The 24,080-nt window shown below is 37.3% G+C and overlaps 1 protein-coding gene across 1 annotated transcript in view; it reads right to left on the reverse strand.

Annotated features, from left to right (window-relative positions):
- NELL2 (neural EGFL like 2) overlaps positions 1-24,080 on the reverse strand; it is a 334,186-nt gene that overhangs the window by 206,357 nt on the left and 103,749 nt on the right. The window contains exons 4-8 of the mRNA XM_063446945.1: positions 23,395-23,568; positions 23,018-23,114; positions 8,394-8,466; positions 8,214-8,296; positions 497-625 (exon numbers count right to left, since the gene is read on the reverse strand). Coding sequence (XP_063303015.1) covers positions 497-625; positions 8,214-8,296; positions 8,394-8,466; positions 23,018-23,114; positions 23,395-23,568 — 556 coding nt within the window. The remainder of the gene's footprint in view (positions 1-496; positions 626-8,213; positions 8,297-8,393; positions 8,467-23,017; positions 23,115-23,394; positions 23,569-24,080) is intronic.

Here is a 24,080-nt window from a genome sequence, read left to right on the forward strand (position 1 = left end):
AGACAGCACCGAATTTCATCCGTTTACTGCAAATCTGCAGATTCTTTGGTCAACTAAAAGCTGCTGGATTTATGAGATATAAAGTTCAGGACTTGCAAATGATGAGACATGAATGAATGTATTAGAAAAGTAAATATAAGCTGCAGTTTTTACTCCATTTGCTTGTAAATAGCTTCATTAAATTTTTTCATGAACGTAGCTGTTTAAAGTTTACCTTTGTAACATCAAAAAATATATAGAAAAATTGTGTGATGGGACATACAGACAAGGCATTCCTACCAGGATTATCTATGTAGTAATCATTAGTGGTTAGAGAGGTTGAGGGTCCCTTTGAAAGTTTCATATTTGTGTGAACATCGAAAGTGATTTAACTTTAAAAGCATATTTCACATATACTTAGAATTTCTATGGTGTATGCGATTTTAAGTATTTTTGTAACATTGAATATCGTGGGAGTGGAAATCAATCAGACAAGAAAGATATTACATAGACCTACCATGCATGTACACTTCTTACAGCCGTCCGCCCAGGATTCCAATTCTCGATAGATATTGCCCTTTACAGTGCAAGACCTTTCACAGTAGCATTGATCCAGTCTAGTCATTCTCTGCTCAGCTCTTGACAGCTGCAAAGCACATTTCACACAAAGAAAAAGCGGGATTATGACACCAGGAATATATTTCACAGCCCTGTCTTAGCATCCATGAGTTAACGTCTGCATGGCATACTAAGTAAATGGCAAGATCGCTGTAAGGATGATGGAAACACGGGAGCAATGTGACTATATATGATGAAAGGTGAATGCTTGCATTACGAGACAGTCAGAAGGATTTGCGAATGGCAAGTGTAATAAGGGACCCTAAACAACATCTCCTTTACATCTCGTGTTTAAAGAGTAAATATCTAGAATTATTAGGCCATTGATATATTATATATCATGTGAAGCTTTTTTTTTTATTATATGACGTTGTGCCAAACGGTGTTTTATTTGGAGATAATATTTTCGCTATCACAATGCATTCCAGTGTAATGAGCCCCTACAAGTGAGGTGCGATATAACCTCTGATACTGAGAAAAAAATGGAGATTGCGCAATTATATTGCTAATGCTTTATCAGAGGTTTTATCGAACGTAATAAATAATTACAGGAAGGAATTAGTTTTTGCATAGAAAGGTTTGGAACTACAACAAATGTTACACACATAAAGAGGAAAATATTACAGCAAAAACTTCACATGTAGATGCACTGGCTATAAAGTACCCCTAAACGCATTTCACATTCGATAACATAGGAGCAATTAGACATGTGGGCTCCACAAGGATTTCAGTCTTTGTTATTCTTTAGAGAAGCCTACCAGCTCTCTCCTTAAAGGGACACTGTAGGCACCCAGACCACTTCAGCTAATTGAAGTAGTCTGGGTGATGTGACACTTTTGCACTTAGTGCTGCAATGTAAAACATTATAGTTCCAGAGAACTGCAATGTTTACATTGCAGCTCTACGTCTGCCCTCTGTGGCTGTCTGTCAGACAGCCACTAGAGGGCTTCCGGAATCCAAACAGACTTTTGGTCCGTTATCTGACGCTGGACGTCCTCACTGACCTCCAGCGTCAGATTTTCCCCATAGGAAAGCATTGAACAATGCTTTCCTATGGGGAGGTCTAATGCATGCGGGCCCATTACCACATATGTGCATTAGGTCTCCCCCGTCAGCTGATGTCGACGGGGGAAGAGCGTGGGTGGAGTTTGACCCAGAGCCAAGGGACATCGACGCTTGATACATGTAAGTGGCTGAAGGGGTTTAATCCCTTCAGTCCTGTGGGAGAGGAGGCGTTAGGGAGGGGGGCACTGCAGGAGCCTATAGTGCTAGGAAAACGGGTTTGTTTTCCTGGCACTATAGGATCCCTTTAACACCTCATCTCTTACAGCTTTCCTCTGCCATCTCCCATATACTTTGCTCCCTCCTCCCGAACACTCTACCGATAGAGGTTTTTTTTTTTTGTTTAAGATTTGGCTTAGATGTTGCAGGTTGAAGGCATCCACTAGCTTTCTGAAAAATTAAAGCCATCAATGGTGACTTGTGATACCATATTACATTTTTAATTTCCTGAGGGTTCCAGGTTCCCTGTGTGGTTCTGTGATGACCTGGTAAACATGTAAACATGTATGTGTGTGTCAGTGTGCATGTCTGCAGTGAACATGTATGTGTGTGTTAGTGAGCATGTCTGCAGTGAGCATGTATGTGTGTGTCAGTGAGCATGTCTGTAGTGAGCATGTATGTGTGTGTCAGTGAGCTTGTCTGTAGTAAGCATCTTTGTGTATATCAGTGAGTTTGTCTGTAGTAAGCTTGTGTGTGTGTCAGAGAGTGTGTCTGTACTAAGTTTGTGTGTACCTGTAAGCTTGTCTGTGTTTGTCAATGATCTTGTGTGTGTCAGTCATATTGCGTGTCTGTGAGTCTGTGTACCAGTGAACTTGTGTGCTTATGTCAATGAGATTGTCTGTGCCTGCATGTGAGTATGCTTACTGTATAATTATTTTTTTTTACCATGAATTACTAATATTTATATATATTTATATCCTTTAGTGATAATGTTAAATATCCCTTTAAAACATTTAAAATATGGCTACGTCTTGCTAACCCAGATTGAGTAATTCTAAATCATAAACAAAGAGTCCCAGTCCGGCCCTGCATTTAGTAGTAACCCTGCTAAAATTCTGCCGACCCTCCACAGTTAGATTTTAACTGTAACCACTGTTTTTCTTTACAAATAAAGTTTGCCAGTGTGCGTCATCTGATCCAATTATTGTCTGGGCCTGTTCTCCTTGCTACATTAAATAATGTATTAGCTTTTGTAACTGAGGCACCTGAAAATCAGGCACTGGCACTGGAATGAAACCTGTCAGTTTCATCACGTTGCTCTATATACTCACATCAAAGTACTTATTTTCAGTCTACTTCTATTAGAGACACATACAGAGCTGTGTTTGCATTTGTACTTTAGTTACTTATTGTGAACTGGCTATAATATTTATACACCAATGAATCTCTGGGAAGAGGGAAGGGAGAAGTGCCAACCAAAAAGTCTTAATAACTCCCCCCCTTTTTTTTGCTGTCTGTACCCCACCAATTACTGAACTCTAGAGTTGCCGAAATCCACATATTTGTAGTTAAAATCTTTCAAATGCATTACAACTTTCAGTTTGTTTAAATTAAATGTCAAACATTGATGATACGTTTGAAAATATTTACTCCTTACATATAAATTATTCAGCAAAATTTACAGAGTACAATTAAACCTGTATATTATGTGACCTCCTACCGTAAATTAGATTTTAATGTGTCACATTTACATAAACATAATAATTACATACGTTGCAATAACGTGTAGAAAATAAAGAAAATAAAAATCTTAATCAAAATAGAGAAAACTACCTCAATAAAGAGATAGAAAGTGTTTCTTTACAGTGCCCAAAATGTAAAAGCTGCTCAACACTAAAAGTGGAATACCCCTTACCCACAATAAAAAACAAATATACAGAAATAAGGTATACAAATTATACCAAACAAGTGGAGCGCTCTAAACAGTAGAGGGGTTTACTCACCCCTTTGGTACAGTGACAGTCTTGAAAAACTTGAATGTACATATAAAAGGAAACAAGAGAAACAAAAATATAGTGCAGATGTTCCAAAATGGATAATTGGTAGTAAGTAATGACTGAAACCACTCACATGGACAGGAGCCGATATGGTATTGGCTCCGTAAAAGGATCCTTTATGCTTTTAGGGCAGCAACACACCCCTTTATCCCAGGTAGTGTCCCTCCAGGAGTATACAACGAGAAGAAAAGCAGAAAAACAACTGTGTAGAATTGCACATACTATAATGGTATTTTGAAATATAAATAGTTGTGCTCACCTTCTGCAGAGCCCTGAAATCCCGGCTCTGAGGTTGATAAACAATGTGCTACTTTAGAGGGGGAATAGCACTCTCCCCAATGGAGTTCCTGATGGCTATAAAGGACTTTGGACTAAAGTATAAAATAGTAAATAACATTTATTGTTAATACATTAAAAACAAAATAAATGGGTACTTAGAAAGTAAAAAGATCCAATAAAAGTCCAATAAAAAATCCAGAATAATCAGCTAAACGCGTTTTCCAATAAAAAATCCAGAATCCTCAGCAAGAGGATTTTTGGAACCAGAGGAACAGAGTAAAACACAAATCTCAATATCAACAAAAATCTCCACAAAAAAGAAGGAGGAGCATAGAGGAAGGGGAGCTAGAGGAGGAGTGGACTTTCAGAGGAGGAAAAAGAGACAAGCGGAACCATTAGATAAGAAAGCAACGGAGATACAAGCAGGAATTTTTAATTTAACTCCACACGTTCTTAAATCCCCTCAAATCAAACTACTACAGAAGGGCCTTAAATTTGCACCAACTAAAAGCTTAAACAAATTCAACACATATGTTGATCTCAATAGATTCAAAAGAACGTTATGTTTAAAAAAATTATTTCAAAAGAATCCCATCATGACTAATTTTGAAAATTCTCAAGACAATTACAAACATACTAATCTAAAAGAAAAATCTAAATTTTACCCTAAGAATTTGATATCAAGCGAAATGGTAACTTTTGAAAAAATGGTATTAAAGGATCTCAACAAAATTAAGAAACCCAATAAATATCAGCAGAATCTCACCAAAAAAGAACGTATGGCCCTAAACAAATTCCAGAAAGACAATTCAATAGTCATTAAACCAGCGGATAAGGGGGGGGGGTAGTCCTCATGACATTGGAGAACTATAACAAAGAATCTCAGAGATTATTGGACGATGATAACACATATAAACAATTAAAAGTAGACCCCACTAAAGAATTAAAAGAAAAATTCCATAAGTACCTAGAGAAGGGTTATAAAAAAGGTATTCTAAACCAAAAAGAATTTAATTATTTAAAAATAGATTTCCCAAAAATTCCGGTACTATACCATCTACCTAAGGTCCATAAAAATCCCACCCAACCCCCGGGAAGACCTATAGTTTCAGGCATTGGATCTATATCATGTAGACTTTCCGAATATATAGATCGATGCCTGCAACCTTTGGTACAACGTACACCTAGTTATTTAAAAGATACAGGTGACATTTTGAGGCATATAAATCAACTAGTGTGGAATGAAAATTGTTTCCTAGTAACCGCAGACGTTAGTTCCCTCTACACCATTATTGAACATGATAGAGGTTGCACTGCCACGAGACATTTTTTAGAGCAATCTAACGATTTCTCAATTGATCAAATTAATTTTATTATGGAAGGGATCCTTCTAATTTTGACAAGCAATTATTTTTGGTACGATGGCAACTTTTATCTCCAGGCATGTGGAACGGCGATGGGAACGAGATTCGCGCCTAGCTATGCCAATTTATTTATGGCATACTGGGAGCTCCAGTTTGTTCATTATGGGGCCGGCTGGGCAGCGGGTCTCGTTACCTATCGCCGTTATATAGATGATCTATTCTTTATTTGGGAAGGCACGGAGGAATCTTTAACTAGTTTTATAAATTCACTTAACTCCAATAATTGGGGTATCATTTTATCCACAGATATTAGTAAACTTAAAGTAAATTTTTTGGATCTTAATATTTATGTAGAAGACAATAAGATAAAAACAAGCACCCATTTTAAACGGGTAGATGTTAATAGTTTTATTTATACCACAAGCTGTCATTTTACACCCTGGTTAAAGGGAATCCCTAAATCACAATTTATTAGAATTAAAAGAAATTGCACTGAGGAAGTAGAATTCATTAAACAGGCACAAAAATTGGAAAATAATTTCCTTGAAAAAGGTTATAAACAAGATGTTTTGTCAAATGCACTTAACGAAGTATCAATAATAAAAAGAGATAACTTATTGAAGAATACAAAAAAGAATAAGATAGAATCTAATGCCACAATACCAATTATTTGTAATTATAGCCATGGAAATGATCAATTCAGAAGAATAATTAATAAGCATTGGCCAATTCTAAGGGAAGACCCTGCTCTAACCGTCATTCTGCCAGAAAAACCTAAACTAATCTTTAGAGGAGCTCCCAATATGAAAAAATTACTAGTGAGAAATCACATTCGAAAAGATTGTAATATAAAACCGATTGACTGTAGAAAAGGTTTCTTTGGATGTGGTATATGCCTAGCATGTAAGAATACTGGAAATAAGAAAAGACACATAGAAAATTTCAATAATGCAAAAAACAATGAGGAGTTCCACATAAAAAGTTTAATTACTTGTTACTCTAAAAATGTAATTTATATGTTGGAATGTCCATGCGGCCTAAAATATGTAGGCCGCACGAAACGTAACTTACATACAAGGGTAAAGGAACATGTTAGGAACATCAAGAAAGGATATGAGGGACATAGTATTTCTAACCATTTCAAGATCTCCCATAATAGTAATCCTAAGGGACTGTCTTTTATAGGTATTTATAAAGTTTTAGGAAATTGGAGGGGGGGGGATTCCAACCAAATTTTAGGCCAACAGGAAATGAGATGGATGTTCAACCTTGGTACTCTACAACCCAATGGTTTGAACATTGATTTCGAATTATGCCATTTTCTTTAAATCTATACCAAAGTGTAATTTCACATCATTAAATTAGGTCACCATTTAAAATGGAGGATGGAGATGGTTGGCAATATCACTTAGTGATGTCACTTCCGCCAACCATTTACACCATTGGATATTTAAAATTATGTTACCATTTAAAATGGAGGATGGAGATGGTTGGCAATATTATTTAGTGATGTCACTTCCGCCAACCATTCACATCATTTGATATATAAAATCATGTTACCATTTAAAATGGAGGATGGAGATGGTTGGCAATATCACTTAGTGATGTCACTTCCGCCAACCATTCACACCATTGGATATATAAAATCATGTTACCTTTTAAAATGGAGGATGGAGATGGTTGGAAATATCACTCAGTGATGTCACTTCCGCCAACCATTCACACCATTGGATATATAAAATCATGTTACCATTTAAAATGGAGGATGGAGATGGTTGGCAATATCACTTAGTGATGTCACTTCCGCCAACCATTCACACCATTGGATATTTAAAATTATGTCACTACCAATGAACATTACGTAACTAAACATCACTGATGATTGACAATTTTGTCAACAAATGGAAATTCTCTACCACAGATGTTTTCTCTTGTAACATATAATGTAGAGCGTAACCTGTTTTCCAATTTGTGATTAATTCCACACCATGTGACTTCAAGAGGAGGATCCACAAGGACTTTCAAACATTTAAAAAGAAGGATTCCTGAGGCTATCATGCAGCTACTGAGGAAGCTCATAGAGTGAAACGCGTTTAGCTGATTATTCTGGATTTTTTATTGGACTTTTATTGGATCTTTTTACTTTCTAAGTACCCATTTATTTTGTTTTTAATGTATTAACAATAAATGTTATTTACTATTTTATACTTTAGTCCAAAGTCCTTTATAGCCATCAGGAACTCCATTGGGGAGAGTGCTATTCCCCCTCTAAAGTAGCACATTGTTTATCAACCTCAGAGCCGGGATTTCAGGGCTCTGCAGAAGGTGAGCACAACTATTTATATTTCAAAATACCATTATAGTATGTGCAATTCTACACAGTTGTTTTTCTGCTTTTCTTCTCGTTGTATACTCCTGGAGGGACACTACCTGGGATAAAGGGGTGTGTTGCTGCCCTAAAAGCATAAAGGATCCTTTTACGGAGCCAATACCATATAGGCTCCTGTCCATGTGAGTGGTTTCAGTCATTACTTACTACCAATTATCCATTTTGGAACATCTGCACTATATTTTTGTTTCTCTTGTTTCCTTTTATATGTACATTCAAGTTTTTCAAGACTGTCACTGTACCAAAGGGGTGAGTAAACCCCTCTACTGTTTAGAGCGCTCCACTTGTTTGGTATAATTTGTATACCTTATTTCTGTAAAATAAAAATCTATTTACTAGTTTTGGTGTAAAGTTTACATTGCTAATATGTTAACTTTTAACATTTAAAGCAACGTATAATGAAAACCCATGTATGTGAGTTTAATCATGAAAAGTTAATTATTTTACATTCATGACGGATTTTAGAAACTGAATAAAATATGGTCAGGGAAAGTAAAAAAAATATAAAAAAATGAATAATAATACCTTTGCTGATGTCTTTGCTAGAATGTCTTGTAACTCCATTATTTTCTGAACAAGTCCATGAAAGTCATTGCACGTCGGGCAGGCTGAAATATAAAGTTACAGGAAAACAGAATATATTAATCCCTTAAAAGTGAAAAATTAAATCTGCTTATTAGTACGAGGAAAAAAAGAATTACTTACTGCGATTAAGATCAGGACACTGAGAGATAAATCCTTGTGGCATGACAACAATTTGTAGATCTTGCATTATTCCCTATAGATAACAATAATGAATAGAAGTGCTTTGTTACATAATTTTCTATATCCTAGAGTGAAGCTTGTCATGTAAAATATGGCTTCGATATAAATCGATTCAAACAATGCTTGAGAGTCCAATTAAAACTGCTCCTGCAAGCAACTAGAAGCTGCTACACTTTAAATAACATAATTTACTTTCCCTAAGGGATATTCTATATTGATTTTTTGCTAAATAGTAGGGGTGGTGAAACTAGGAACAGCAGTGTGTGTGTGGTGTGTGTGTGTGTGTGTGTGGTGTGTGTGTGTGTGTGTGTGTGTGTGTGTGGTGTGTGGTGTGTGTGGTGTGTGTGTGAATTAGTATCTTGTAAGACCTTTTTTTGTTGGACTAGCAGAAGTTTTTCATAATTCTGTTAGTGCAGTAAAAAAATTATTTTAAAAAAAATCACAATATTCCATTGTACAGCGCTGCGGAATCTGTTGGTGCCTATTTAATCCCTACTTATAATAGTCCCACCTATGAGTGAGAGCTGGGGAAAACATATTTCCTTGCAGGTATATAATAATTATACCTTATAGTAATATGGTGGTCTTATTGATCCCCATAGCTTTATTTATTTACTTTAATGCCGTGACTGGCTAGCAAGTGTTGGTCAGCTACCACATAATTAACCCTCACATTGCCAAGGGTTTTTAACTATTTGCAATAGTGATAGCAGCCAGTGGGCAAATAGTTTGGCTTTTGTAAATCTGCGCCTGACTTTGAGCATGCAGAGCCCAGATTTAAAGCATTTGGTCCATATTTTAGCCATCCACTGGTGTTTGACCAAAGACTGAATTCCAAATACCAGACATTGTTGAATAGCATGAACCATGTCTACATTTTGCAGCATGAATGTTCCTGTTTCCAGTCGGATGGTTTTGCCTCGTTCAATATCTATCTTCTGTCAGTACTCCCATCTCTGATGCTCGCCTTCAAGACTTCTCGAGGGCTGCACCGTTCCTGTGGAACTCCCTCCTTCAAAAAAATCATTAAAAACCCACTTTCTAAAAGCGTATCAATTAACCCCTTAAGACCGCAGCCAAATGTACAAGTTGTGAACGAAACAAAATGTAAACAAAACCTGGCATTTGCGCTATATGCCTGTCAAACCGTAATTCACCTCTTTCATATTAAATGCACCCCCCCGTATTATATATCATTTTATTCAGGGGAAACAGGGCTTTCATTTAATATCAAATATTTAGCTATGAAACATAATTTAATATGAAAAAATGGGAGAAAATAAGATTTTTTTTCATTTTTTTAGTTCTACATGACATTTAAACTGCCAATGTCATAATACTGTTTGCTTTTACTGCAATAAAATACACATATTTGTATTCAGCAAAGTCTCACGTGTAAAACAGTACCCCCTATGTACAAGTATTATGGTGTTTTGGGAAGTTACAGGGTCAAATATAGCGTGTTACATTTGAAATTGAAATTCGTCAGATTGGTTACGTTGCCTTTGAGACTGTATAGTAGCCCAGGAAATAAATTTACACCCATAATGGCATACCATTTGCAATAGTAGACGACCCAAGGTATTGCAAATGGGGTATGTCCAGTCTTTTTTAGTAGCCATTTGGTCACAAACACTGGCCAAAGTTAGCGTTAGTATTTGTTTGTGTGTGAAAAATGCAAAAAACGCCAATTTTGTCCAGTGTTTGTGACTAAGTGGCTACTAAAAAAGACTGGACATACCCCATTTGCAATACCTTGGGTTGTCTACTATTGCAAATAATATGCCATCATAGGGGTAATTTTCATTCTTGGGCTACCATAGGGTCATAAAGGCAACGTAAGCAATCTGGCGAATTTTAATGTGAAAAAAATGAAACACAAGCCTTATATTTGACGCTGTAATTTTTAAAAACACCATAAAACCTGTACATGTGGGGTACTGTTGTACTCGGGAGACTTCGCTGAACACAAATATTTGTGTTTCAAAACAGTAAAAAGTATTGCAGCAGTAATATCGTCCACGTAAGTGCTGTTTGTGCGTGAAAAATGCAAAAAACTTCACTTTTACTGGCGATATCATCGTTGTAATACATTTTACTGTTTTGAAACACTAATATTTGTTTTCAGCGAAGTCTCCCGAGTAAAACAGTACCCCCCATGTACAGGTTTTATGGTGTCTTGGAAAGTTATAGGGTTAAATATAGTTCGAGCAAATTAAATTCCTTATACTTTCGGCATGGGTTGTCAGGCAGGTCCCGCTAATTGTAATTAATTAGGATACCTAATTATGTAAAATTATTACATAAATATATGTGTAGAATTATTATATGTATATATATACATATGTGTATATATACGTATATATATATATATTTTTTAAATATTTTTATTTATATATAGGTATATATATAGTGATATATACGTATATATTTATGTATATAGATATATATATTATTTCGTTCTACGTGTATTTTGATATAAATATATATATATTAATATCACAATACAGTTAGAACGAAATAAAACACATCTATATATTTTTTAATATTTTATTTTTAATTATTTTTTATTACATTTTTTACGTATTTACATATTTTTTTTATATTATTTATAAATATATATATAACAATAATTATATATATATTTAATCGGTATCAGTCTACGTGTAATTTGATATTAATATATATATATAATTATATATATATTAATATTAAAATACACCTAGACGGTGTATGTGTGTGTGTGTATATGTGTATATATATACTTAGATCATATATATATAATATATATATATGATCTAAGTATATATTTATTTTTTTTACACTTATTTAATTAATTTTAATTTGATTTTCAGCCAGCAGGGGGACCAACTGTCATTACAGTTGGTCCCCCTGCTGGCAATGCCTGAGCCAGCTATACCGGCCATGTGATTGTGAGGTCCTCGCAAGGACCTCACTCTCACATGACCGGGAGGGACCGGAGGAGGAAGATCTGCCGCGGGGGGGCTCCCTGGGAGTCCCCCCAACCGCGATCGCCGGCGTGGGACCACCGGCGACCGGGTAAGTTTAAAAAAAACGGCGGGCGTATATTTACGCCCTGCGGCGTTTAGAGCCGCTTTTAAAAGGACGTAAATATACGCCCGGCGGACTTAAAGGGTTAAACTGTTAACAGCTCCCGACTGATTCCTCTCTTGCAACTGTCATTAGTCTAATACTATCCTTACCTTTTGTGTCACTTTACCCCACTCCCTCTAGAATGTAAGCTCATTGAGCAGAGCCCTCAACCCCTCTGTTACTGTGTGTCCAACTTGTCTGGTTACAATTACATGTTTGTTCGTCCAACCACTGTAAAGCGCTGCGGAATTTGTTGGTGCTATATAAATAATAACATAATAATAATAATTCAGTATGGGGCCAATTGGACTGTAGTGAATAATCCTGAAAAGAGGAAATTGTTGGGAATACAAAGTGAAAATAACATTTAAGACTAAAATAACTGAACTAAAGGCATACCGACATGGATATTTTTCCAGCTAGGATGTGATGGCCTCAAGTTTGAAATTTACTTTGAATTCCTGACAAATTTTACTTTGGTGAATAACTCTGCATGCTACAACTTGCAGTAGCACATAGGGGTTCTAAAGGAGCAATGTTCTAAAAATGTTTGCACAGTTCTAAAAGAGCAATAGAATATTTTAAGGTTGCTCCAGTTGTAGAATATTGCCCCAAAAGAGACCTTTATACAAAAAAAAAAAAAAAAACAACACACACATTTATTGCGGCATAGTTATCTGGATAAATTCGCTTTAGCTAGAGTACCGCAGCATATTAGCTTCTGTGCAAATCATACTGAATTTATATTTGCTTTCACCAAAGACATGATCATGCATATCTTATTTGGATAAAGATACATACATATGTATTTTGCCCCAAACCGAAGTCTAGAGTGTGCGAAAAATGATGGAGCATTTCAATGAAAAGGCATTCATAAAACATTGGTTTATTCCTGCAATAAATATTTTATTGCATGGACATTTTATTTCAATAAGAAATTCATAGCTAATACTTTTTGGTTTTAAAGAACAAAAAATAGCCTTTTCACTGTAGCTGATGTTTGCTGTGTAGTCAGGTTAAATGGGCTCGTTATACGCAACTTAACAATTCCCATCTGCCTGTCTCACTATAACACAGTATGTACACAAATGCAATGGACGTGGTGGAACGATCGATTAAACATATAATCTATTATAAAAATATTGCTTTTCTGTTTTGTTTCGTTGGTAAAGAGAAAATAAAATTATTAGTGAAACTTCACTTGTGCAAATTTAATTCAAAATGAAAATGTCTAGATGCACTCAGGTGGGAATGCAACTTAGAGTTGGTGGTATATTCTATTAATGACTAAACATTTATTAGTTGCATTTTTTTTATTAGACTTTGTTTATGTGCGTTAAATCCAAGGCTGTTGTACAGCCAGGCTTAAATATAAAATAACCAAGTTGTTTGATTGTGAACTCAGGAAAATGATGAGTGGTAGATAAAAGGCAATTAAAGACTCTGGACTGTAAGGTGGTTTGAGCAGGGTCCTTATCTACCTATTTCCTGTATAATTTTGTAATTGTCTCATTTATTGTTAAATATCCCCCTTTCAGAATATTGTAAAGTGCTGTGGAATAAGTTGGTGCTCTATAAATACCCAAAACGAGCAGAAGAAAGATGACAGATGTGCCACTAACCGCTAGTTGACACATGCTTGACATCCACCTGCTCTACCTCATCCTAGTTAACCGATTGACAGTAAGTATCCCAAATAAAAAGTTAACTGTTCTCTTTTAATCATTTTTTGATTATTAGTTCAAAAAGAAAAATCTATCTGCAAATTATTGAAAACATAAACAATTTACTATGACACTAGTCACCAGGCAAAAATGTCAGTGGTCTTCTTATTATAAAACCCCAAGGAAGTACAGAAAGGGAAGAGGAATAGAATGTCTACTTGGTGGTTAAAAAGGCGGTCAAAATAGAAGCAGAAGAATGTGCATTCCTGAAATGTTCTCACTACTGCTCATTCCCAGTAAAAAAAAAAAAAAAAAAAGAATCTCTTCATTCAAAATCTTTTTAAAATAGTGTAAATAGATATACAGTGGAAAATATTTCAGAAAAAAAGCAAAACAACCTACGCGTTTCGTGTGTAGAGACACTTTACACGTGATAAAATGTATCTACGCATGAAACGCATAGATTGTATGCCGTAGCTGTGAGATTTAAGAGCTTTTTTTTTTTAAACTGTAAAATATTTTGTTTTATTTTGTGGATCTGTAAATGGTATTTGTTATCTAAGTCAGTTATTTCAATTATGTTATCTAATTACAAATGTATTTCGCTTTCCATCATTCGTTAATTGGGTTGGAAAAGATGACATCTTAAAATCTTTTAAAATCTTTAAAAAAATTAAATCTACTAAATATGTATGCTTTAAATATTTCTAGATCAGCCACCGAAAGTGGTTTAATATCCTGTAATTAATTGGCTAAAGTCAAAATTTTCACTGCAATCATAGATAGAGATAGCAAGACAATATCCCCTAGAAGACACTTCACCTTTGGGCTTCGGGTGGGGCCTTCAAATTAAATAGTGGGGGCTGGACGAGTCATGGGCGAGGGCTCTATGAAATAAAAAAAATGGGGGGGGGGGGAATATTCTATTGTCCCACCAGCCCCCTTGATGAGAGCCATGGATTTATTAATTAGTGCTCGCACACACTGACTACAGGAGGGGGCCGGCGGGATATGAAGAACCAAAAAATCTCACCATGAACAAGTCTATTCTGCATTGTTCTACTAAATATTCTGCATTTATTCTACTATAATGCACATTAAGAAAATATGGAGCTGTATGCTTTTGTTTTATTATAAGGCTGTTAACAGCTGACTGCCATTGTTGCTCAAAAACAACAACTTTATTCGCTTACAGTAATTAAAAAAATGAAAAGGCATCTGTCCATGATCCACAAAACTCCATGGAAACATTAAAATGTTAAAACTGTTTTCCTTTATGCCTTCATAAAGAAAAATAATTAAATATGACTTTAATTTAAAAAAAAAAAAAAAAAAAAGTTTAAATCCCAACAGTGACTAATGCTTCTCAACGGTGTAACACTTTTTAATTTTTTTTAAGATATAATAAAAGTAAGAATTAACATATTTTGTAGTGTTGTAGATCATAAACGTGACTGCCACTGCCATTTTTACTGCTTTTTGAATTTCTGCACGTCTCAAAGTTTGAAACCCTCCCAGGCACACTGACTAGAGTACTTGAATATTATATTTTAAATACTTTTTTATATATTTCTATTTGGTTATTGATCAATTCACCATACCTTAAATATGAGATTGTGTGGTGTGTTGCTGGGGAACATTGCAAGAAAGTACGATTACAAAAAAAAAATATTTCTATGAATTTTAAAATAAGATTGTCAGTGAGCGATTTACTGACAGTGAACAATATAATCCAATAGAATAATAAAGTCTAAACAGGAATGTGTACATCTCGCAAACCTAGAATAAAATTGGAAACACGTGTACGTAAATAATAGCACATGGTCGTACAGAAAGGATAAAACTATAGAATCAATTGTAATTACTGTAACTGGAAAAATTAAAGAATGTATTGTTTATACAATTTCACAAACCGCACACAGCACAACTCGCTGTATTTTATACAATTGGTTTTCAATTCTCTTCCTCTAAAACAATGAACAATTGTTCACATCTAAGACATTTATACTGTTTAATATAATTCTTTTGACAAGAGTTTTTTTTCTCTAAACAGCTGGATGCGGAAGCTGAACAGGATATCTATTTCAAATTTATAAAGTTATCAGAAATGGTATAAAAAAAAAAACAAGGGGGCGTGTCTGGCTTCCGGTGCGGCTGGTCGCATGGCTTAGGAGCTCCGTCGGCTATACAACCTGAAAGCTACAATTCAAGCATAATTCACCATCAATCTACAGACATTTACGTTACCGGTGACCCCCATACCCAGGAGAGCAAAGAGATGTCGCCTCCTAAACAACTCAAACTTTCAGAGTCGATGAAATTAAAAAAGAAAAAAGACCGCCGCAAGCCACACCAAGATGGCGACGGAGATCAGGAGGATTTCTCGGAAGGCCTCTCTGATCCGGAATCCATATCCTCTAGATACGCTGACTCACCTGTCACAGAAAGAAGCCTTCACAAAATGCTACAAGATCTAAGAGCCACGATTAAAGAAGACTTCCAACGGATAGACAGCGATCTCAGGCGGGAAATCGCAAATGTGGGCGAGAGAACGAACCACCTTGAAAATAAAACGGAAGAATTATGCAAGGCGCATAATGAAGTTGTGGATAAACTTCACAATCTAACAGAAGAAAATACCGCTTTAAAGATGAAGTTAGCGGACATGGAGGACAGATCGAGGAGACAGAACATTCGCTTCAGAGGCATACCTGAGGATGTCTCCAACGACGCGCTCCCAGCATACATTTTGTCTCTCTGCAATGTATTGGCCCCCGATCTACCAGACTCTGCTTGGGCATACGACCGGATGCATAGGCTCCCTAAACCGGCCCGGCTAACAAGAGACACGCCGAGAGACGTGATAGTCAGATTTCATTACTATTCCCACAAAGAAACCCTGCTCTCAGCCGCAAGGAAAAATCCAGTGCTTCCAGATCCGCATACGAACATTGCTTTATTCGCAGACCTCTCCGCAACCACTATGGCAAGACGCAAGGAATTTATAACGGTCACTAAAACTTTACGTAACCACAAGGTGGCCTACAAATGGGGCTACCCAACCAAGCTGTTAGTGTGGCGACAAGGCAAGACTCGTGTAATAACAGAACCTGAGGACGGCATGAAACTTCTATCCGAATGGAATTTATGGCACAGCACAGACAACCACCAAAATGTCGATACCGGACTATCACCGAAGAAAATCTCGGCAGAATGGCAGATGGCTGGAACCCATTCTAAAGAAAAATAGACTGTCACGTTTAAACCTAACCATGTCCGTGTAGCAGTATGGGTATGACTTCTAAACATTGCTATGTACTAAGGGCTCTATGCACTTATACTTTATGTCTAATCGTTACACTTTATGTCTAACTGTCCTCATTACCTGTACTTAATTGCAAGGGGATTCCCTTTCTCTTTTTGCTTAGGTCGAGACTAATCCCTCTCGCGGCATGTATGCCACGTGCAGCGACAGGGGATTTTTCTCGACCCCCTTATATGTTCAATGAGGCGCTATTTCTATTTCTCTGTTATGTACTCATCTACAGCCTCTCAATGTTTGCTATTCCAACATTTGTTCCTTTCATCTCAAGGTCACATAGACCCACTTAGCTGTCACCTTCCAAGGGCGGGAAATTTTTATTCATAAATGCACGCACCACCCTGGCTCGCAACTGTAAACCTAGGCCGCTAAACATCGCAAAGAATAGAGTGCATTCAAATGCCTTAAAATTGGCCCATATCGCTCAGTGCTTATATGATTATAGGACTTACCTAAATTCATCCACCGCCATAAAGCCTCCCCTCACTCTCAACTTTAAACTACTATGATCTTGTCTATACACAATATTCACAACTCAACACCAATTGCGAACCATTGATCTCAGTATCAATCTCCCTGCTAATACTAGTACCAACTAAACAACCACAATCGGTACATCTAAATTTTTGCTTTATTATTGTTTATTATCTCTATCTTGGTAATATCCGGGATGTTTCATGTTTTACTATTACGTGCGCCACATATGCGCTAGTCGTTATCCTACAGCTTTAAATGTAAATATCCTATAGTTGTTGGCGCATGAATACCTCTGAGACACATGTCTGTTACATAACCTTTGTATCCACTAGCCAAAATTAAGTTGCAATAACTCAAAGGCTTAACTCCGACATCAGACTCATTGAACTTTACACGTTGGAGTTCACCTCATAAGTTTATACAGCTCATCCGCCGGTAATGAGTATATATATATGCTCGGATGGAATCTACCGAGTTGATACTTTTCGATCGGTCGAGTTCATACCTATCCAAATCGAAGGCCTATACCAAATGTCTACTCCCATCTCTGCTCAGCAGTCTGACAGACAATTATTTTAAACTGCCTAGATAATCTTTCTGAATCATACGCAGCCCGCTCATCTACCTACTACTATATCAGGTTACCGAAGCTCCTCCACCCCCCTGGTCATCACTTAAGTTACCTAGTGTTCTTAATATGGCCACTTTACGTTTTCCATTCAAGGGAAATGATTGTGTATATAGTTATAATGTTATTGTTGTCACCCCTTTTCCTCTCCCCCCTTACCCTCCACCCCTATTGCAAGCTCTCCCCCTCGGAAGCCACAACTTACACCCTCATGCTATACTCCAAGCTCCTATGCGGAGTACCTTGACTATAACCAATACAACTTGGAGACTCATCTCATTCCATTCACTAAAATGTGCTCACACCCTTTCTCTGCACACCTCAATTACCTATCAAAATGACTAACTCGATGAAAATCTTATCCCTTAATGCAAAAGGGTTGAATAGTCCATACAAAAGGAGGCAACTACTAAAAGATATGCATAATGCCGATGCCGCCATTGTATGCCTCCAAGAAACCCATTTCAGCAAAGATAAACCGCCACTACTTAAATCATCTAAATATCCTACAGCATACCACGCATATGCACCTAATAAGTCTAAAGGTGTAGCTATACTTTTTCACGCAGATTGGGTATTCACCCCCATAAAACAATATGCGGACCCGAACGGGAGACTGATAATATTAGTTGGAGAACTTAATGGTATCCAAATAACGATCGCATCCCTGTACGCTCCGAATGATGCCCAATTTTCATTCCTTAATAAGGCTATAAAAAAAATATCCACCCTTAAACAAGGTCATGTTATAATTTGTGGTGATTGCAATTGCACTCTAGACCCCTCTTTGGACATTCAACGTGTCAACAATCAGAAACCCAACAAAACTACTTTTCACAACAGCAAAATGTTCTCCAATCTCCTCTTCACACACGATCTTTATGATACCTGGAGAAACCTCTTCCCCACAGCCAAAGATTTTACATTTTTCTCCCCAGTCCACCTAACATACACACGCATAGACCTATGCCTACTTGACAAAGCAACTTTGCCCCATCTTATGGATCAATCCATAGGACAAAGGACATGGTCTGACCATGCTCCGATAATAATTACATTAGCTGTGCCATACCCTGCAAAAGGCCGTGGCACTTGGCGACTAAACGAATCCATCCTGGATTCATCTGAGAGTTTACACAAAATTACCCAGGAAATACAAGACTACTTTGCCACAAACATCACAGGCGACACCTCCATAGAAACTCAATGGTTGGCGCACAAAGCCGTCATTAGAGGAACACTCATAAAAATAGGTTCAACTAAAAAAAAGATGACCCGAAACCTCAATGACTCGCTTCATCTACAGCTTGAATCGCTGGAAAACTCAAATAAAAGGTCCCCATCCCATGCCACAACTAAACAAATAACGCTAATACGAGAACAAATACTGAACCTTAAAATCAAGGAACATACCATTAAAGCGACAAAACTTCAACACACTTACTATAATCTAAATAATAAGGCCGGAAAATTGCTAGCCAACCAATTAAAATCTAAATATCTTCAAACAAAAATACCATACATTCTCTCAAACTCTAATACAAAATTGTTCAACCCTCAAGATATAGTCAACGAATTATCAGCATTTTACAATGATTTGTATAATTTAGACAAAAAAGACGATATATATACCCCAACTAACCGAGACATCTCGACCTTTTTGCAAAATACCTCACTACCGCAAGTCACCCCACAACAAAATGCCCAATTGACCGCCCCTTTCACAGAATATGAAGTAGCTGAAGCTATCAAATCCCTACCCAAACATAAAGCTCCAGGCCCAGATGGTCTTTCCAACTACTACTATATTAAATTGGAATCACAACTTACCCCGCACATTACCAAACTTTTTAACACAATACAACTTAGAGGTCACTTCCCGAAGGAAATGCTAGCAGCATACATTATCACTCTTCCCAAACCAAACAAACCACCTACGTCTAGCGGCAACTTAAGGCCTATATCTCTGCTGAACGCAGATGTGAAACTGTATGCAAAACTTATAGCTAACAGATTAAAATTTATATTACCAAACTTAGTCTCCGAAGAACAGGCGGGCTTTGTGCTAGGCAGACAGGTGGGGGATAATACCAGGTTCTGCATGGATTTAATTGACTGGGCCACCCGCCAACGACACACCGGAGTTTTAATGGGCCTTGACGCAGAAAAGGCTTTTGATCGCCTTAACTGGGCGTACATGAAGGCTACCTTGAAAGCCTTTGGTTTCTCCGACCCCTTCCTTACGAGCATACTAGCCCTTTACTCATCGCCCTCAGCAAAAGTATTTAATGCCGGATTTACATCCATTAGCTTCGATATATCCAACGGAACGAGGCAAGGTTGCCCCCTATCCCCATTGATTTTCATTCTATGCCTGGAACCGCTTATTCGTTTAATCAAAAAAGACCCTCTACTCCCCGGCCTTCCCACTCCTGCAGGAGATAAAAAACTCGCTGTATTTGCAGATGACATCATACTATTCCTGGGTAACCCATCTTCCTCCATACCCCACCTTATACGAACTCTCACAGCATATGGTACGGTATCATTTTATAAAAACAACATCAACAAAACTCAAATTCTCCCTTTGAACTTAACCCACCAAACTGTAGACACATTGAAGTCACAATTTCAATTCGATTGGCGCAAAACCTCTATTACATACTTGGGTATTAAACTAACTCAAACTAGAACGCAAACCATAAAGGAAAACCATGAAGCGGTCCTAACCAAAATATCAACTCAACTGAAATCGTGGGATAAATTAAACACCTCCTGGATAGGCAAAATAAACTCAGTCAAAATGATGGCATTGCCACACATACTTTACCTGTTTCGCACACTCCCCATTTCCCTCCCGAATTCCATCCTTGCCAAATTTCAAACCGCAATAAATGCACATATCTGGAGAAGAAAACCTCCAAGAATTGCCCTCCGTTCCCTATGGCGTCCCATCCACCAAGGAGGCTTAAGTGTCCCCAACATCAGCAATTATTACAAAGCTTCCTCTCTGGCACAAAACCTAGATATTATGACAAGGAAAAATAACCCAATATGGCTTAAATTAGAACAAGCTTGCGGAAATCTTCAATCCCTGCCCGACGTGTTGTGGTCAAAGGTTGAGCACTCCTCCCCGTCTCTACTTCCCAGCACAAGATTTCTATTACGGTCTTGGTCTTCATGGAGCGAGACTCTATGCCCTAAAAAAGAACTACTCTACCTAGCTCCAGTGACAGCGCTTTCGGCGATTTCACCAGACCTCCCCGTACACCACTGGCCTCTCCATGGCCTCACTCATGTATACTCCCTATATAACTTTGAAGGCCTTCGCAACTTCCCTGACTTACAACTCTCCCACAACCTACCACACCGTGATATTTTCCTCTACCTGAGAGTAAAACACATACTCACCACTGCTGCTATCTCTCACATAGATCTTTCGTCTATTAGCACGATAGGTCACAACTGCTATATGTCTGCCAAATCCCGTTTACCAAAGAAATTTTTGAAACTCTGCTATTTAGCTCATTCAGCAGACCACAAATCGGTCAAACTACCCTACATGCTTAAATGGGAACACGACCTGGGTGCAGAGTTTTCCATAGAGGACTGGTTAGCAGCTATCTCACTTACCAAAAAGTCCACGAAATGCGTCACCCTATGGGAAGCGTATTTCAAAGTCCTGATGAGGTGGTATTTAGTCCCCAGTAGATTACATAACATATACCCGGACTCCACCTCCATTTGCTGGAGGTGCAATAAAGAAACGGGATCAATCCTACACATTTTCTGGGACTGCTCAAAACTTAAAACCTTTTGGTATTATGTGAACAATGTTATTAATTCAATTTCCAGCGAGCAGCTATCCCTAGGCCCGGCAAGCTGCTTACTCCATCTTCTACCTGCAACACACTGTATCCCGTCAAAAATAGCGATTATCAACGTCCTGATAGCAGCCAAACTATGCATTGTAACTCATTGGAAAAGCAGCAAAACCCCATCTCTACAAGAATTAATCAATAGAGTCCACACAGTCTATTGCCATGAAAGGGAATGGGCCAAAAGAGGAAATATTTCCGCATTCAATACACACTGGGACAATTGGGATTCCACTTACGAACAATTCACTAAACTGATGTGATCCGTTACTTGTTGTATTACCCTGCTCCGCACAGATTATGTTTTATGTTTTATATCTGAAAGTCAATTATTGGTGGCTTCCTTAACCCCTAAATTCTTCCCCCTCCCTCTCTACCCCCCCTCTTCCCTGAGTTACTTCACAATCCCTAACCCCCGTCCTTTATCAACACATATGATATCGCTCCATAAGGATGTTAATAACCAGCACTAAACATGCTTGCTACTACCGAGTTCTTGGTGAGGATGTCCACCCACATGCTGTAGAGTGGTACAATTAGATACCTACTAAAAGGTCTGTTCCAACCATTTGACCTCTCACAACACCTCTCGTTAATAGCTGATGCGTCTCCCCATCACACGAAATGCAAAATGTGACCACACAAACATGGTTGTAATATATCGAACATTCTATATCAAACGTTGTAATCGAAACATCATTATGACATACAATCTTGCTAAAACACACAAAGACGCACAAACCGGCTTCCTTAGAGGTTGAATGCCCACAAAAGATGCCCGTTGTTCCCCAGATGCACAACACAACACAGCAACACAAGCCTCTACACTCACGTGTATATGGTATGCATCCTATAGGATACTAGATCCCAATCTACACTGTGTAAGGCATCTTGGCATGGATTATAGTCCAAACAGTGGAATGTGTGTTTCCAATGATGGCTAATACACTTTCTATAAGCCGAATTTAGTACACCTGGGAATCAATTATGCATGCTTTGAACTACATATTGTAATTTAGGAACTCATAATTGCTAAGACTCCCAACAGACTTTGCTGCCTTTGGATAGACGTACCTACCTGAATTCTTAAGGTTTCATAGTATCACTCTGTATACACAGTTTTTCTTCTTTTTTTTGTGCAACTACAAAACAGTGTTGCCCTGCGTGTATATTTGTGTGCAGTATATATGTGTTGTATATTTGTATATTTGTATATATGAACATCTGCATCTTGCCCCATCCCTTTTTCCTTTCTGTATCCCCATTTCAATTATCAAAAAATCTTCAATAAAAATCAAACATTGAAAAAAAAAAAAAAACACACTTCTGTTTTTTAACCATTCATAGAATCATGACCTTTCTTTGGCATCTTTCTACAATTATAATATTTCACCAATAGTGTATACAATGCCATCAAAGCATTCCACTTATTCATAGGCTTTTGTACTTCGTTCATATTTAATACCCAATAGAACACCTACCTTAAAAAATCCATGCGCATTATTTCTTTGGCCAACCCATAAAGTTGTGTCTGATGGTACATCCATATATGGCTTTTCCACAATCCTTTCATAAATCCTATTAAAAAATAAGTAGTTTATTATATTTCAAACTGCTACATCCTCATGTGATACATAAAATATTTTAGGAAAATATTTTACGAAAATATTTAGAAAGATGGATATTTTATTTTGTGTATTTAGCCATGAACAATAACAAGTCTTTGCTTTGTTTAGTTTTATTTGCTTATAGGTAATTAGCATCTCAGTCTACTAAGTGACAGTTATCAGCTCCAGTATACATTTTATCTTTCAAACTTAAAACTGACAAAGGGGTAAATGTGATAATGTTTCCTTACTTGTTACAGTCTACGTGTAACACCAAATGAGACGCACTGATGGCCAAAGACAAGCGATGCCATTTGCCGTCGGCCAGTATGTAGGGAAAAACTTCTGTGTGGGAATGATGGCTTCCTGAACGATAATGCAATCGGACTTCATTTCGATGCCCACTACTTTCGAGTTCCAGATACCTGCACAGAGGGAGAAATCGTTCACAACATACTGTTCATTGAGCATTTCGAGATTCGCAAGTAAATTAATAAAGGATTAAATTATAGGTCACACATGTAAGTATCAATAGAGTGATGGTATATATTTTTTTTTAATTAACAATTAGACAAAACGTCTGCCAATGAAAGAGTTACTCTATGATTTAAAGTTCTCCTGGTGCCTGGAGTCTTTAAGGGCAGTGTTTTACTCTGAAATGCTGCAAATACCAATTTTAACCCCTATGATGCTGGAGGTGTAACTCCGCCTCTGTCAGCATCATTGGGGTGTCATAAGTCAGTCTGGAACTGAAGTTTCAGGCGAGCTAATGTCAATTCTGTGCAGAATGTGAGACACAGAATCTAACTGATTGGGTGAGGGGTAAGCTCTCTGTCAATGAATGAGCAGCAGGAACAGCATTTGGCTTCTGCAAATCTTATTACAGGAGATATGTGGTGCCTGGCATTTAGCGGTGTATTAAGAGGATGGTGGGCAC

Source organism: Pelobates fuscus, chromosome 3 (genome assembly GCF_036172605.1).
Source record: "Pelobates fuscus isolate aPelFus1 chromosome 3, aPelFus1.pri, whole genome shotgun sequence".
NCBI lineage: Eukaryota > Metazoa > Chordata > Amphibia > Anura > Pelobatidae > Pelobates > Pelobates fuscus.